The 17347-nt window shown below is 38.6% G+C and overlaps 2 protein-coding genes and 2 non-coding genes across 4 annotated transcripts; 3 read left to right on the top strand and 1 right to left on the bottom strand.

Moving 5' to 3' along the window:
* The first annotated feature begins 458 nt into the window (after positions 1 to 458).
* LOC110807222 (4-coumarate--CoA ligase 2-like) lies at positions 459 to 3536 on the top strand. Its single transcript, XM_022032283.2, has 5 exons — positions 459 to 1599; positions 1732 to 1930; positions 2694 to 2907; positions 2987 to 3089; positions 3176 to 3536. The coding sequence occupies exons 1-5, from the start codon at positions 577 to 579 to the stop codon at positions 3290 to 3292; spliced, it is 1656 nt and encodes a 551-aa protein (XP_021887975.2). The 5' UTR covers positions 459 to 576; the 3' UTR covers positions 3293 to 3536.
* Positions 3537 to 8630: 5094 nt separating this feature from the next.
* LOC110807215 (F-box/RNI superfamily protein) lies at positions 8631 to 9369 on the bottom strand. The gene is made up of 2 exons (XM_022032274.2): positions 9099 to 9369; positions 8631 to 8975 (listed from the first exon to the last, which is right to left on the bottom strand). The coding sequence occupies exons 1-2, from the start codon at positions 9140 to 9142 to the stop codon at positions 8732 to 8734; spliced, it is 288 nt and encodes a 95-aa protein (XP_021887966.1). The 5' UTR covers positions 9143 to 9369; the 3' UTR covers positions 8631 to 8731.
* Positions 9370 to 15859: 6490 nt separating this feature from the next.
* LOC148265812 (U2 spliceosomal RNA) lies at positions 15860 to 16056 on the top strand. Its single transcript, XR_015820834.1, has one exon. It is a non-coding gene; the product is annotated as a U2 spliceosomal RNA (small nuclear RNA).
* A 528-nt stretch (positions 16057 to 16584) lies between these two features.
* LOC148265813 (signal recognition particle RNA) lies at positions 16585 to 16888 on the top strand. The gene has a single exon (XR_015820090.1).
* Positions 16889 to 17347: the final 459 nt, after the last annotated feature.

A 17347-nucleotide genomic window follows, 5' to 3' on the forward strand; every position in this document is an offset into this window, starting at 1 on the left:
TTGATCCAACTCCTAAATATATTGTTTATGTAATCGTGACGAATTAAATAGAGAGAGTGGGGGGAGGGGGGGGGGTATAAGGCATGGGAGGTAGGTGAAGGGCTAAAAAAAATAATAATAATAAAATAATTATAATTAATATAATAAAAAAATAGGCAAAAAAAAAAAAAAAAAAAGTGGTAGGTGGAATTAAAAAAAATGAAACGCTTCAAAATACTCCACCTCCCTTCTGTCAACTCGTCATCTCCTCTCAACCAAACATGGGCCCCACTCCAAACTCACTCCCTTTCTCACCAACCCACCTCCACCCCCATTTCTCCATTCATCCACTCCTTCCCACCACCAAACCCAACCACACCCTCCTCCCTCTTTTACCCCTCTACTTTCCCTACAATTACCTTTTTGTCCTTCCCCACCAACCCTCCCCCTTTGACTCTCAATATTTTGGAAAAACCTCCTCTCCCCCACCATGTAACGCACTACTATATCAACATCTTCCCCAATCCTCTCCTCTCAGGTCACCTACCAACACCAAGATAACCACACCCTTCTCTCCATTTTCGTTTCTCACAATCCATGGCACCATCACAACCCCAATCCCCCGTTACTTCTACCCCCGATCAGTCCGCCGGAGAAACCATTTTCCGTTCAAGGCTCCCCGATATTTATATCCCCAACCATCTCCCTCTGCATCACTATTGCTTCCAAAACATTTCCGACGTAGCCTCCAGGCCTTGTCTCATCAATGGACCCACCGGAGATATCCTCACCTACGCTGAAGTCGAGCTCATATCGCGTAAAATTGCTTCGGGTCTCAACAAGCTCGGAATTCAACAGGGTGAGGTCATCATGCTCTTGCTCCCAAACTCGCCGGAGTTCGTGCTTTCTTTCTTAGGCGCTTCCTATCGCGGCGCCGTCGCCACCGCCGCCAACCCTTTCTTCACGCCGGCCGAGATTGGAAAACAAGTCAAAGCCTCCGGCGCCAAGCTGGTAATCACCCAGGCTTGTTACGTCGATAAAGTTAAGGAATTTGAAGCGAATGATGTTAAAATCATGTGCATCGACTCAGCTCCAGACGGGTGTCTATCTTTCTCCGAGCTAGCTCAAGCCGACGAGAACGAGTTGCCCGACGTGGAGATCAAACCAGACGACGTCGTAGCACTGCCTTACTCGTCTGGAACAACTGGGTTACCAAAGGGCGTGATGTTAACCCACAAAGGGTTGGTGACGAGTGTGGCTCAGCAGGTAGACGGAGACAATCCAAATCTGTATTACAACAGCGAAGATGTGATACTCTGCGTTTTGCCCATGTTTCATATTTACGCATTGAATTCAATTATGCTGTGCGGGTTACGGGTCGGGGCTTCGATTCTGATAATGCCCAAGTTCGAGATCGGAACGTTGTTGGGGTTGATTGAGAAATACAGAGTGACGGTCATGCCGGCGGTGCCACCCATAGTTTTGGCAATTGCAAAGTCGCCGGAAACAGAGAAGTATGATTTGACGTCCGTTAGGTTGATGAAGTCCGGTGCGGCACCGTTGGGGAAGGAGCTTGAAGATGCTGTAAGAGCTAAGTTTCCTAACGCCAGACTTGGTCAGGTACCTACCATCTCCATCTCCATCTCCATCTAAACCTACCACCGTCTATTTCTATTTATATTCATTTAATTCCCTATTTAAAAAAATATATATATATATTCATATATCTTTTTTTTTTTAAAAAAAAAACAGGGGTATGGGATGACGGAAGCAGGGCCAGTGCTGGCGATGGGGTTAGGATTTGCGAAAGAACCTTTTGAAGTAAAATCAGGAGCTTGTGGAACTGTTGTGAGAAATGCAGAGATGAAGATCGTTGACCCAGAAACCGGTTCTTCCCTACCCCGGAATCAAGCCGGAGAGATTTGCATCAGGGGAGATCAGATCATGAAGGGTAACTCAAATCATGATTCAATTGCAATTATTAAATACAAATTAATGTGGGTTTGGGAGGTTAAGGAATGTAATTTCATATTTATACTATTTCCTAACATATATATATATATACATATACATATATGGTAGGTTATATATTTAATGAGTAATTTCTCTAATATTGGGTTTAAATTTTAAAACGATGTTAAAGTCAATTTTGTCCTAACTTAACTCATGCCTCTATCTTCACACTAGCTTTCATGTGTAGCTCCCGCATTACTATAATAATTCGTACACATGATGAGTAATTTTTTGGTTAGAATTTAAGACAGTATCAGAATTAATTATATTCTAACACTTTTTCCCTTTATGTGCATGTTATGTAACTAAATATAATATTTATAAGAACTAATACACTTGTTAAGAAATCTAATTATGCATGATTTATAGTAATTTATATATTTCTTTGACAATTCTTTTTATATTATATAGCTTTAGTTTAGAATTTAATATAATATTAGAGTTAATTCCATCTGGGTATGTAAAAATATAATGACCAAATACGGAAATATATAATAATTTCTCTATATATGATATTTAATTTTTTTAATATTATATAATTTTGAGTTATAATTTAAAAATAGTAAGAGGGATATTTTGTTCTTATCATCATAATTTGATGTTGTCATGGTCTTCTCACTAACGTGCATATTGCGTGACTGAATATAATATTTACTATATAGTTTTTGTTTACATTCTAATAAGAGAGTGTATGAAAACAGGTTACTTGAACGACTCAGAAGCAACTGCAAGAACCATAGACAAAGAAGGATGGTTGCACACAGGAGACATCGGATATATCGACGACGACGAGGAGTTGTTCATCGTAGATCGACTAAAAGAGTTGATCAAATACAAAGGCTTTCAAGTTGCTCCTGCTGAATTAGAAGCAATGCTGATTGCTCATTCTGATATTTCAGATGCTGCTGTTGTTGGGTATGTCGCAATTCTCACTATATGTATATAATAATATATAAAGCATGGAAGATGAATTTAAATCAATGTTTGGATGCAGGATGAAAGATGATGCAGCAGGAGAAGTCCCAGTTGCATTTGTGGTGAAGTCTAAAGATTCCCAATTATCCGAAGATGATATCAAGAAGTATATTTCTAAACAGGTAATTATCTATTTAATTATATCGTAATTTATAATTAAAAATAAATTAAGAAGTAAAAAATTAATTACGTTTGGTGGGTGGTGCAGGTGGTGTTTTATAAGAGAGTAAGCCGTGTATTTTTCGTGGAGTCAATTCCGAAAGCTCCATCAGGGAAGATACTGAGGAAGGAACTGAGAGCACGACTGGCTGCTGAATCTTCTTAATCACAATTAAACCACCTAATCCATTTTTAATGGTGGAGTTATGTGTTTTTTTTTTTTTTTTCTGTTTTTTTTGTAAAGGTGACGAACGTCATAAAAGAGTTTGTGGTGTTCACAAACTTTTTCTTTTTTAGAAAAAAAAAAAAATTTATATACCAATGTAACTCTATGGTATATGAATTATGAATTTTATAAATATTATTTATTATTGCTGTCGATATAATATTATTCAAATTACATTTGTTTCTTTGCAACGTGTTTTTAATACAACTTCAAAAAAAAAAATCATATTTTAATTTTTTCTTGAAATATCTTTTAAATAAATAAATTGAGAGAAGATATATAATTTATATAGTGCATAATTTAAAAGCTTGAAATCAAGTAAAAATTATAATTCGAGCTCAAAATTGATTATAATTGTAAGGATCCAAATTTTAAAAGGAAATAAAATCATCAATTGAATGTAGAAACGAAATAATATAATTAAACTTTATATTGTTTACACAATAATTTAGAATATCCAATAAAATTACGGAAATATCATTTCTAAAAAAAAAATAAACGAAAATCAAAGAAATAAACGGAAAATAAATGACTGAGCATTCTACGACGACCTTTACTAATTTTTAAAGAGAGTTTGGGTAGTAAACTATTCATAACCTCCTTGTTGATTAGGATCTGAATCTTGGTCATTTTGATATGAAATAGTAACGAAATGGTGAGCTACACTAAACCAGTAAGAATATCACATTACTCATCGATACAGAAATTGAAGGTTAGTAAAAATTATGAAAACAATCAATGTAGCTTTTAATTTAAATAAATTCATTTTGTAGCAGCCCCGGAAATTTAAAATGGAATTTTATATTCAAAAATATCAAATGCGGAAGCGATGTCAAAATTTGAATAACATCCCTTACACTGAAACCGAAACTTGCTCACAAAATATAAAAGATTAAACTAACTAAAAGAGAAATTCGAAAATAAAACTATGAGTATGACTACAGAGTCTCTAGGCATCCCCTTCGTCGTCCTCCTGCGGAACGGGCTCGGGAACCATGTCTTCCTGATCTGAAATGGTTAAATAAGGAGTGAGCTACACTAGTCCAGTAAGAACATCACGATATCTCACCGTCACGGAGGTAAAGGTGGGTAGAAAAACACAAAAGACCAATGGAGCATGATTTACAACAAATCCTTTTATTTATGATAAAACCTTTACCATCCACTTAGCTCGGTGGAATTCATGAAACAATATAAGAAAACAATAACATTATCACAATCATGGAATAATATAAGCTGTAAAATATAGCACTTATCACGCCTTTTGTAATTCAATCATTATACAACATATCATTTTCTCATTTACCAGCCTACTAGTATCCATGGGGGTCCATAGGGGTCCCGCTACCCGTTAACCTTTAACATTCATAATCAGTTTCCAGGGCCGTCCCCATACCCCGTCCGGTATGGGCGCCAAAACCATAAACCTCAATACCCCGTCCGGTATGAGGGTGAAACGAGCCGTCCCCATACCCCGTCCGGTATGGGCGCAAAAACCATAAGATCTCCATACCCCGTCCGGCATGTGAGACCACAATCCCGGTAGGGTTCCCTACGGACCCGGTCCGTCCACCATCTCCCAGGATATCTAGTCAGGCTGACCCCATCATACAATTATCAGTCTACACAATCTTTCATTTTCCTTTTCCTCAATAAGCATCATCAATTCACATTTAAATAAGCAAATCGTAATTCATGCCAAACAGACAACATACAGTATCAGTTCTTCAGTCTTTCAACCCATAATTAATAAAACAGTAATATATGCACTCGAAACTATAAAATGAACACATCAAACCTCATAATGCATTTAAAGCTGTAAAACAGGCCAAATAACAGTAAATCATCAATCACACTAGACTCGGGCTCCATTAGCAACCTTAAGCAATTTCACACATGCGTTAATTCAAGAAATACCGTTTTATCATTTTGAACTTTAATACCGTGATAGGAAATAGGGTGAGAGGTCCTTACTTGTTTTCGGGATCCGAATACGATTCACAGTGCGCCTACAGGCCGTCCCTAATTTTCCCTGAATTTTTCCCGGGGAACTGAAACACACTAACGGTACCTGCATGTGTTTCAATCGCGCACGGACGGTCCAGATTCAATCAAAATAGACGGCTGTGATCAAAAGGTAAAAGGGTATAAATAGAACCCCCACACTTGACCACAAAAACCCTAACCGCCTGCCCTCGCTGGAGAAGATGAACCAGACGCCAGAGGAGCCGGCTGTCGCCACTCACCGTCGCACCGGGGAGTTTTCCGACCGCCGATCGAGGTAAATTTCATACCCCCGGCTCGTTTTTCCACGCTGAGTTCCCCTGTGGCCAAATCGGAGCTAAAATCCCGGCCAAACGGCCGAAACCCAGCGGCGCCGCCGCGCCCCTCCTCGGTTTTTACCTCCGATGAGGCCATTTTCGGCCTCCGTTTGATACAATTTTTATATCACCGTGATCACCCTTCTTTTCTCTACGGGTTGATCGGAGCCAAATCACCAAAACACGAACCTCACTGGAGAGCTGCCGCACTCGAGAGCACCGCCGCCGGTAAGCTTCGGTTTTTCATAATCTTTTGGCCCCCCGAGGGCCCTAGGGTTGTTTTATCGCAGGGAACGATGCAAGTGTGGCCGAATTCGGTCGGAAACGGCCGAAAACGGCCAACCCGAGGTGAATCGCCGCCGCAAGCGGCGACGCCGGAGCACGGCGGAGCCGCCATGCCGGAATTGCGATATTGGCCGAAAGGGGCCCTGGGTCTAATTTGAGATTTTTTGGGACACGTGTAGGTACCAGTAGTGCGTTTCAGTTCCCTAGGAAGAATTCAGGGAAAATTAAGAACAGCCTGTAGGCGCACTGTAGAGACGTATTCGGACTCCGAAACAAGTAAGGACCCCTCAACCTATTTTCTATCATGGTATTAAAGTTCAATAAATGATAAAATGGTGTTTCATGAATCAGTAGATGTGTGAAATTGTTTAAGGTCGCTAATGGAGCCCGAGTCTGGTGTATTTGTTGGTCAGTTGTTGTTTGTTCTATTTTACAGTTTTAAATGCAGCATGATGCCTGATGTTCTCATTTCATAGTTTTGTGTGCATAAATCACTGATTTATTGATTATGCTTGAATGACTGAGAACCCGATGTTGTATGTTGGCTTGTTTGGCATGAATTACTGGTTGCTTGTTTGTGTGTGATTTGATGATGCTGATTGAGGAAAAGGGGAATGAAAGGTTATATAAATTGATAATTGTATAATGTGGTCAGCCTGACTAGATATCTTGGGAGATGGTGGACGGACCGGGTTTGTAGGGAACCCTACCGGGATTGTGGTCTCTCATACCAGACGGGGTATGAGGACGGCCCGTTTCACCCTCATACCGGACGAGGTATTGAGGTTTATAGTTTTGGCGCCCATACCGGACGGGGTATGGGGACGACCCTGGAATCTGATTACAAGTGTTAAAGGTTCACGGGTAGCGGGACCCTTATGGATCCCCATGGATACTAGTAGGCTGGTAAATAAGGAAAAATATGTTGTGTCATGATTGAGATGCAAAAGGCGTGATAAGTATTATGTTATACAGTTCCTATGATTTCATGATGATGATAATGTTATTGTTTTCGTATATTATTTTATGAATTTCACCGAGGTAAGTGGATAGCGAAGATTTTATTATTGATAAAAGAATTTTTTGTAAACTATATTCCATTGGTCTTTTGTGTTTTCTACCCACCTTTATCTCCGTGACGGTGAGATAGTGTGATGTCTTTACTGGGCTGGTGTAACTCATTCCTTATTTAATCATTTCAGATCAGGAAGACATTGTTCCCGAGCCCGTTCCGCAGGAAGACGGCGAAGGGGACGCTTGAAGACTCCGTAGTCATATTTATAGCTTTTATTTTTGAGTTTCTCTTTTAGTTAGTTCGTTCTTTTATACTTTGAACACGTTTTTGGTTTTAGTGTAAGACATGTTTAATCAAAATTTTATTTCGCTTCCGCATTTGACCTTTTTAATACACATGTTTAATTTCAAATTTCCGGGGCCGTTACATTTCTAATGCGCCTACTAGCGATCCCCCGATTTTTTAATTTTTCCTACAGAGATTTAAACACGCTTCACGTATATAAAAATACATCAAAAAATTCAAAATAGGTGTTAAAATCTTGTTTCGGCCAATTTCGGGATTCTGACACGGTGACTGCTGATTGAAGGATCTTATATAGCAAAAGTTTTTAAAATTGCGTTCTGACCCCTAGTTTCTAATTTTTCTTTTAAAAAATCATTTGAATCCAAATTATCACCCATTTTTTTCAAAATTGTTTTTAATTTCATCCATAACCTATTTTTTTCATAATTTCACATTAAATTAAAATTTATTAATTTCAAAAAATAGATTTTTATACGTTTTACAATGTTAAAATTAATTTCTGACAAAATTTCGGGTCTGAATATTACAATAATATTATCACATTAATTTTATAGTTATATTAAAAAAATTTATTTGGTATAGGATTAATAGTCAATTAAATTTTTTTAACAAATAACTCTTTATAATAAGCATTATATTAAATATAAAAATATTTTAGAAAATAAAAAGATGCATATAAATTTTCAAATTTACTTTTATATATAGAAATTAAAATTGATGCTCAAAATAAAACTACAATTTAATTAATAAATCAATTTTCTTGGCAATATATTATTTTAGAGAGAATTTTTTCTCATGAATCATTTAATTTCAAAGTAAATTACACATTTTCGAGTGATCAAATTAAAAAAAGTAGTTGATTTGTAATCCGCAAATACTACAAGTGGAACCAGCAGACAAATTCAGTTATCCAAAAGGAGAGGAGGAAACTCTGAGTTGGCAAATTTATTACGGACATGGCTGCAGCCGGCACAGTTTGCAATTAAAAGGAAAGGTGTAGATATGGGAATTTATTGAGTTTTAAGGGTATATTTTGAATAAATTTATATATGTATAATATATTTTAATTAAAAGAAATACAAAATTTACTATTTTCAACACTAAAAATATAAATATTGTTTAATATTAAAATATAAGTGTTACAAATTAAATAAATAAATAATATATATATTGATATCTGGGGCAAATAATAATGTACATTAAGAAATATGGAAAAGGAAGATTAAAAGTCAACAAAGTCCATTTCATTAAATCCAAACCCATTAAAATTATCTTAATAACCCCAAATTTTAATAACTAAAATTGATAGCAATCTGTTTTAAAATATCTTTAACCGATTGAGTTTTAATAATTACCAAAAGTGAAGTCGGTGCACGAATATTTTATTAATGAAAAATAAATTCAGGAAATTAAAAGTTATTATTATTTTATTATATAAAATAAACAAAGAAATTAATGGCGATGGGAAAGCCAATGAACAGGAAAATCTTTAGCAGCAGCCGCAGGCACGTCTTCCATAACTTTTTCATGTCCCTGCGGGTAGTAAATTCCCGTTCGAGGATGAGGAACCCAGCTGCTGCTCTCGCCGCCGCCGCAGTTCCTTTTGGTTTCCTCTGCTTCTGGTTTCCCGGCCTCCCGCGCTGCATCTCCCCTGGAATTTGAGCTTTTCCGGTGGTACGATTTTCTTACCATCGGCCTGAACATGTTTACACATACATGTATGTATATACACGCAATTAAATATTGTGTGGAAGATAATTATACATACACATATTTATACAGAGTGTTATGTATGAGAGAATTACAAAGAAAAGCTTACTTGAAGAAGATGGAGTTGATGGAGTGTGATCCTCTTGATGCCATGATGTTTTAAGTGAGTAGGGGAGTTTCCCAAGAATGTGGAAGGGTATTTATACTTACTCAAGGAGATGTATTATTAACACCCATATGTGTGTGTATGTATATGTAAAGGGTTAGGGAAAAAAGTTAGATGAGGTGATAATCAGTGTTATCCATTTCTCTCTTTTCAAGAGATCTGGTTGGGACCGTTTCTCATCACGTCATTTTCTGTTTCCATCACTTTTCTTCATTACCTTGCTTTATTTGTTTACATATATGTCTTTGTAGGCATCTAAACTATTCACATATTTATTTAGAATTTTAAAAGAAAAATACAGACCCTTAGCACATAAAGGAATGCACATTAAGAATGCAAAAGGGGAATCCGCCCATATCTATTCTGTTCGAGCAACTAATCGAATTAGAGTAGAGTATAACGAAAAATGTATAAGTAAGAAAAATTGTGGTTGTAACCATCACACTCCTTTATATATGTTTTAAAATTATTTTTATACATATAATTAAAATAGTTTTAAATTATGTTTTAGATTTATTTATTCATTGCATTTATTAAATATTAGTTCGTATTTTATTTTTAAAATTATTTTAAAATAAAAAAGCAAGTAACAAATATGAAGTGGTTAAAAAAATAATTACTTGCAGAGTATAAGTGGTTAAAAAGATATATACTCATCTAAAGTACAAATATGAAGTATGAATTTTATATTAAGAGATAGAGATTAGGGTAGACATATTTGGCCAAAATTCGTCCAATGGCTCTCAATTTAGGAGGGTAACTTCCTATCATGAGTATATGTCAAAATTAGTGCAAAAATTTGATATCATGACTGGTTTTAAATGTTTTAGATTTAAGCACAATATGATTAATGATATCATTACTATATTTACTTTCAAATAGACGTCATGTGTTCTAAAATAAAAATTTTTGTTTGATGCTAATCCATGAGTAAAGAGTTTTCTCCATCTCCAATATTAAAATTCAGACATCTTAGTAGCTAGTGAGCAATGAATTTTTATATCCTAATCATTTTGAGAAAGAAGCATCGAACGTTCTAATTACTCATTGGGTAAAACATATCTTAAAAAATATTGAAATTGTAAAAAAAATTGACATAAATCTAAACTAATTTCTACTGAAAAAAAAAAACCAATAACGTAAATAGTAAGTCACAAAAAATTGATCACATTCTTAATTTTGAGTATACTACGATGTCAATTAATATTCTCAAATCCATCAATATTAGAATCTCATTTAACAAGATTCTCTCTTAATGTTCAATGTTTCTCTCCACTATCAACTTCTATAAAAGCTCGTAGTGTAAGTTAAATTTATTGTTGCATAGTTGTACTTGCAATTAATGAATTATTGTATAAATAATTTTCAAGTTAATTTCTCTTTTTATTTTATCATTAGAATATATATAAGTATATATATGATTATAATGTATAATTACTTATATGTATAAACCCCAAAACCTTTTAATCTTTTTATTTATTTTATTTGTATTGTTCTAAAATGAACCCATTCTCGTTTTTATTTCCCTTTTTTTTTTTTTTTTTCCTTTCTTTTCCTGAGCCAGGCTAGCCTGCTCCATTTTCTTTTCTCCTTTTCCCTTTCAAGGCCCAGCAACACCTTAAAGGCGCCTCCTACAACGACAACGTTTTGGGAGGCGGCCTTTAAACCTTTTCTCTTCCTCAGATATTGGTGTGTAAAATAAGTAGAGAAAGAATGGCTTAAAACAAGGAATTGAGACTAATTAGGGAGTGCGAATAGGCGTAGGTATGACCTAAAAAGAATAAAAAGGTAACAAGTTGGTTTTGGGTGGTTAATTTGGTGAAGATGTAAAGGGTATTGGATGGTTGTAACACCCCAAGTATATTGTTTATTATTATTATTGAAATTTAATTTATTTTATAATTATTGAAATTTTATTTGATTTTTTATTTAATTTAATTTAATTTAATAAAAATAAAAATAATAATAATGATAAAATTAGGTAAAAATATTATTTGGATTTAATTGAAATTGATTTTGGAAAAAAAAGGTGAAAATTTGGATTCTGGGGTGTTTTTAAAAAGAAAATCAGAAACCGAAGGTCAAAACGCAATTTAGAAAAGTTGTGCCACGTCAGCACCACGTCAGCAGCCACGTCAGCGGCCCGGTCAGCAGCCCCGACCAACCAGAACGCGCCGCGTGGCAAAGCAACACTGACCAGGGAATGGGCCACGTGGGCGATCCGCGTGCGCGCGATCGGACGACCCATATCCGTTCCCGCGCACACGGACGGCCCAGATCAAACGTGCGCACGGACGGCCCAGATTCACTCGCACGGACGGCTCAGATTCAATCAGGCACGGACAGCCAAGATTGCATCGCGATGAACGACCCAGATTTAATTCCAATTAAATCGCGATCGAACGACACAGATTTAATCTTGATGGACGGTTGAGATTAAAAGGTAAAGGGTATAAATAACTCCACCCACACCTGACTAAAGAAACCCTAGCCACCAGTGCTCGCCGGAGAAGAAGAACCAGACGTCGGAGGAGTCGGCCGCCGCCACCCGCCGCCACCCGCCGCCGCACCGGGGAAGTTTTCGACCGCCGATCGAGGTAAATTTTCTCCCCCTTGCTCGTTTTTCGACACTGAGTCCGCCTATGACCAAACCGGAACCAAACTACCGGCCAAACGGCCGAAAAACCCAACCGAAACCCAGCGGTGCCACCGCGCCCCTCCTCGGTTTTTGCCTCCGATGAGGCCCTTCCCGGCCTCCGTTTGATGCAAATTTTACACCACGGTGATCACCGTTCTTTTCTCTACAGGTTGATCGGAGCCAAACATCAAAACGCGACTCACGCCGGAGTAGCCGCCGCATCCGAGAGCACCGCCGCCGGTAAGTTTCGGTTTTTCGTAATTTTTCAGCCCACCGAGGGCCCTAGGGTTGTTCTATCGCAGGGACCGATGCAAGTGTGGCCGAATTCGGCCGAAAACGGCCAACCCGAGGCGAATCGTCGCCGTGCCGGAATTGTGATATTGGCTGAAAGGGGCCCTAGGTCTAATTTGTGATTTTTTTTGGGACACGTCCAGGTACTAGTAGTGCGTTTTAGTTTCTCGAAAAAAATTTAGAAAAAATTAGGGACAACCTTTAGGTGCATTGTAGAGCCTTATTCAGACCCCGAAACAAGTGAAGACCCCTCACCCTATTTTCTATCACGGTATTAAAGCTAAATAAATAATTAAACTGTACTGTGTGACTTTATAAATATATAATTGATTAAGGTTGCCAATGGAGTCCGAGTCTGATACAGTGTTGGTCTGTTATTGTTTGATCTAATTTCTAGTTTTAAATGCAGTATGATGTCTGATGTTTTCATTTCATAATTTCGTGTGCATATATCACTGTTTTATTGATTATGGGTTGAATGACTGAGAACCCGATATTGTGTGTTGTCTTGTTTGGCATAAACTACTTGTAACGCCCAAACATGGGTATTTTTGTAATTTTCTCATTAATTATTTTTATTAAGTTTATTTAATAAAAAAAAGAGAGCACCACGTCAGCAGCCACGTCAGCAAGACCATTCAGCAGTCCTGGCCAACCAGGACCTGCCACGTGGTAAGACCACGTCGACCGGGGACGAGCCACGTTGGCGATCCACATACGCGCGATCGGACGACCCAGATTAAGCGTGCGCACGAACGGCCCAGATGCAATCGCACGGACGGCCCAGATTCAATAAAAAACGGACGGCCCATATTAAATCAAAATGGACGGCTAATATCAAAAGGAAAAAGGGCATAAATAGAACCCCCACACTTGACCACAAAAACCCTAGCCGCCTACCCTCGCCGGAGAAGACGAACCAGATGCCGGAGAAGCCGGCCGCTGCCACCCGCTGCCGCACCGGGGAGATTTCTGACCTCCGATCGAGGTAAATTTCATACCCCCGACTCGTTTTTCCACGCTGATTTCCCTTGTGGCCAAATCGGAGCCAAAATTCCGGCCAAACGGCCGAAAAACACGGCCGAAACCCAGCGGCGCCATCGTGTCCCTCCTCGGGTTTTGCCTCCGATGAGGCCCTTCCCGGCCTCCGTTTGATGCAATTTTTATATCACCGTGATCACCATTCTTTTCTCTACAAGTTGATCGGAGCTGAATCACCAAAGCACGAACCTCACCGGAGAGCCGCCGCACCCGAGAGCACCGCCGCCGGTAAGCTTCGTTTTTCCATAATTTTTTGGCCCCCCAAGGGCCCTAGGGTTGTTTTATCGCATGGACCGATGCAAATGTGGCCGAATTCGGTCAAAAACGGCCAACCCGAGGCGAATCGCCGCCGCAAGCGGCGGCGCCGCCGCCGGAGCACGGCGGAGCCACCGTGCCGGAATTGCAATATTGGCCAAAAAGGGGCCCTGGGCCTAATTTGGAATTTTTTGGAACACGTGCAGGTACCGGTAGTGCGTTTCAGTTCCTCCGGAAAAATTCAGGGAAAATTAAGGACAGCCTGTAGGCGCACTGTGAAGCCGTGTTCGGACCCCGAAACGAGTAAGGACCCCTCACCCTATTTCCTATCATGGTATTAAAGTTCAATAATGATAAAACGGTATTTCTTGAATCAACAAATGTGTGAAATTGCTTAAGGTCGCTAATGGAGCCCGAGTCTTGTGTGTTGTCGGTTAACTGTTATTTGGTCTATCTTACAGTTTTAAATGCAGTATGAGGTCTGATGTTTTCATTTCATAGTTTCGTGATCATATTTTACTGTTTTATTGATTATGGGTTGAATAATTGAGAAACCGATGCTGTATGTTGTCTTGTTTAGCATAAATTACTGTTTTACTTGTTTGTTTGTGAATTGATGATGCTGACTGAGGAAAAGGGGAATGAAAGGTTATGTAAATTGATAATTGTATAATGTGATCAGCCTGACTAGATATCCTGTGAGATGGTGGACGGACCGGGTCCGTAGGGAACCCTACCAGGATTGTGGTCTCTCATACCGGATGGGGTATGGAGACCCTATGTGTTTTGGCGCCCATACCGGACGGGGTATGGGGACGGCCTTGGAATCTGATTACAAGTGTTAAGGGTTCACGGGTAGCGGGACCCTTATGGATCCCCATGGATACTAGTAGGCTGGTAAAAGAGGAAAAATATATTGTGTAATGATTGAATTACAAAAGGCGTGATAAGTATTATGTTATACAGTTTATATGATTTCATGATGATGATATTGTTATTGCTTTCGTATATTGTTTTATGAATTTTACCGAGGTAAGTGGATGGTAAAGGTTTTATTATTGATAAAAGGATTTGTCGTAAATTATGCTCCATTGGTCTTTTTGTATTTTCTACCCACCTTTACCTCCGTGACGGTGAGATATCGTGATGTCTTTACTGGGCTAGTGTAGCTCATTCCTTATTTAATCATTTCAGATCAGGAAGACATTGTTCCCGAACCCGTTCCGCAGGAAGACGACAAAGGGGATGCCTAAAGACTCCATAGTCATATTCATAGCTTTTACCTTCGAGTTTCTCTTTTAGTTAGTTTGATCTTTTATATTTTGAGCACATTTTTTGTTTTAGTATAAGGGATGTTGATCGAAATTTTGACTTCACTTCCGCATTTGACATTTTTAATACACATATTTCATTTTAAATTTCTGGGCCGTGACACTACTGGTTTGCATATTTGTGTGTGATTGATGATGGTGACTGAGGAAAAAATGAATAAAAGGTTACGTGAATTGATAAATGGATAATGTGGACAGCCTGACTAGATATCCTGGGAGATGGTGGATGGAATGGGTCCGTAGGGAACCCTACCGGGAATGTGGTCTCTCATACCGGACGGCGTATGGAGACCTTCTGTGTTTTAGCGCCCATACCAGACAAGGTATGGGGACGACCCGTTTCACCCTCATACCGGACGGAGTATTGAGGTTCATGGTTTTGGCGCCCATACCGGACGGGTTATGGGGACGGCTCTTGAATCAGGTTATAAATGTTAAGGGTTCATGGGTAGCGGGACCCCTATGGATCCCCATGGATACTAGTAGGCTGGTAAATGAGGAAAATGTGTCATTTAATGATTGAAATGCAAAGGTGTGGTAAGTATTATGTTATACAGTTCATATGATTTCATGATGATGATAATGTTATTGCTTTAATATGTTGTTTTATGGATCTCACCGAGGTAAGTGGACAGTAAAGGATATTTTTATGTTAATAAACGAGTTTATTATAAATTATGCTTCATTGGTCTTTTTGTGTTTTCTACCCACCTTTACCTCCGTGGCGGTGAGATAGTGTGATGTCTTTATTAGGCTGTTGTAGCTCATTCCTTATTTAACTATTTCAGATCAGGAAGACATTGTTCCCGAGCCCGTTCCGCAGGAAGACGGCGAAGGAGACGCCTAAAGACTCCGTAGTTATATTTATAGTTCTTATTTTTAAGTATCTCGTTTAGTTAGTTTGTTCTTTCATATTTTGAGTTCGTTTTAGTTATTGTATAAGGGATGCTAATCAAAATTTTTATTACGCTTCCGCATTTGACATTTTTAATACACATATTTCATTCTAAATTTTCGGGGCCGTTATAATGGTGGAGTTAGAAAGTGAAAATGGTATTTCAAGAGTTTGTTTGTCCCACGTGGAATGGAAGAGTGATTGGGATGGTAAACGCGCACGATAAAACAAGAATTGGAGACAGGAGCAACTCATACCTTTCTCGGCCTTTTAGCTAAGATCAAATGTAGTATCTGTTCTTATCAGTTTAATATCTGATACGTGGGTCATTGACTCACATGATATTAAATTAATTTTTATAGGGGGAAGGGCCACCGCAATGGCTTGCTGTTGGGTTCTTCGAGCGTTGTCCATGTGTTGCACTACAGTAAGGGCCCTGGCGCACCTTACCAACTCTCTTCGAATTGATTTTCGTCGATTTAATTAAGAAACTATTGCGCTTACACCTTCTCGCTTGTTTCTTCCGTCAAGGTGGTAACTGCCAGATCTTCTGCGCAAAGTATCTGTTTTCTTTTTCTCATTTCATCAAGTAGAACAATTAATTATTTGCCGCGTACAATTTCTCTCATATGTTTCTTATCCGTTTGCATGCAATGCACATCAACCAGCGTAAATTCGAAGTCATGAGCCAAACTCTGGATCATTGCTTACTAAACAGAAATGGGCATTACTTTCAGTAACCCAAACAATTTTGATTTATTTTAACTAAAAGAAAAAAGAAAAACAAAAACCCCATGAATAAAACTACCGAACTCTAATAATCACATCAAAAAGTTAAAATAAAAGTTGCTCATAATGTTCAAATAAACAGGTATACACAAAATGTGAATGTTGTTAACCCTGCCACTTGGGGAATGTTCTTTTACATCCCATGTCACTATATCATAGTCAATCCAAATTCTTTATATTGGTGGTAGAGCCTTGTAACGCTTCTTTGTGACCTAAGTAGGGGCATTTAGATGGTTGGAGATTGGTTCGGTCCGAAAGGTTTTGCTTTGGAAGGTTTAGAACGCTGGCCCGCCCGATCCAGGAAGGGAGTTGAGTAGTGGGCATGAAGTGTAAGCTTTGATGTTCACTACTCTTAGAGCGGAGGGGACTGCGTGAGGCTGGAAACAGAGCAAAGATAATCTCTCGCTCTCTTCAGCGGAAGGATTACGGATCGGTACTCTTAAAGCTCCAGTATTCAATATGATGGGCTGCGCTCAATGTAACAACCATCTTTTCATAATGAATCCTCATATTTTTGTTTTAAATCCAACAGACTCAATCATACGAACCTTTCGTTAAAATTTGAAAAGCTTTGTGCATTAGGTAATTAAAGCCCACATGTAACGCCCAGAAATTTGAAAAAAAAAAAAATTTATTATTTTATTATTAATTATTTTAATTAGGTTAAAAAAAAATGCCACGTCAGCCGCCACGTCAGCAGACCCAGTCAGCAGTCCTGGCCAACCAGGACCTGCCATGTGGCAAAACCACGTCGACCGGGGACGGGCCACGTTGGCGATCCGCGTACGCGCGATCGGACGGCCCAGATCAAGCGTGCGTACGGACGGCCCAGATGCAATCGCACGGACGACCCAGATTCAATAAAAAACGGACGGTCCAGATTAAATCAAAATGGACGGCTGAGATCAAAAGGCAAAAGGGTATAAATAGAACCCTCACACCTGACCACAAA

The sequence above is a fragment of the Carica papaya genome, chromosome 5 (assembly GCF_054855325.1).
Source record: "Carica papaya isolate Zhongbai chromosome 5, ASM5485532v1, whole genome shotgun sequence".
Lineage (NCBI taxonomy): Eukaryota > Viridiplantae > Streptophyta > Magnoliopsida > Brassicales > Caricaceae > Carica > Carica papaya.

Excerpts from the sequence above, each read along its gene's own strand:
- LOC110807222 (XM_022032283.2), top strand. The coding sequence starts at position 577 with ATGGCACCATCACAACCCCAATCCCCCGTTACTTCTACCCCCGATCAG. Across the intron at positions 1,931-2,693 it reads GGGAGATCAGATCATGAAGG|GTTACTTGAACGACTCAGAA; the intron begins GTAACTCAAATC and ends GTATGAAAACAG. Across the intron at positions 2,908-2,986 it reads TCAGATGCTGCTGTTGTTGG|GATGAAAGATGATGCAGCAG; the intron begins GTATGTCGCAAT and ends GTTTGGATGCAG.
- LOC110807215 (XM_022032274.2), bottom strand. The coding sequence starts at position 9,142 with ATGGCATCAAGAGGATCACACTCCATCAACTCCATCTTCTTCAA. Across the intron at positions 8,976-9,098 it reads ATCAACTCCATCTTCTTCAA|GCCGATGGTAAGAAAATCGT; the intron begins GTAAGCTTTTCT and ends AAACATGTTCAG.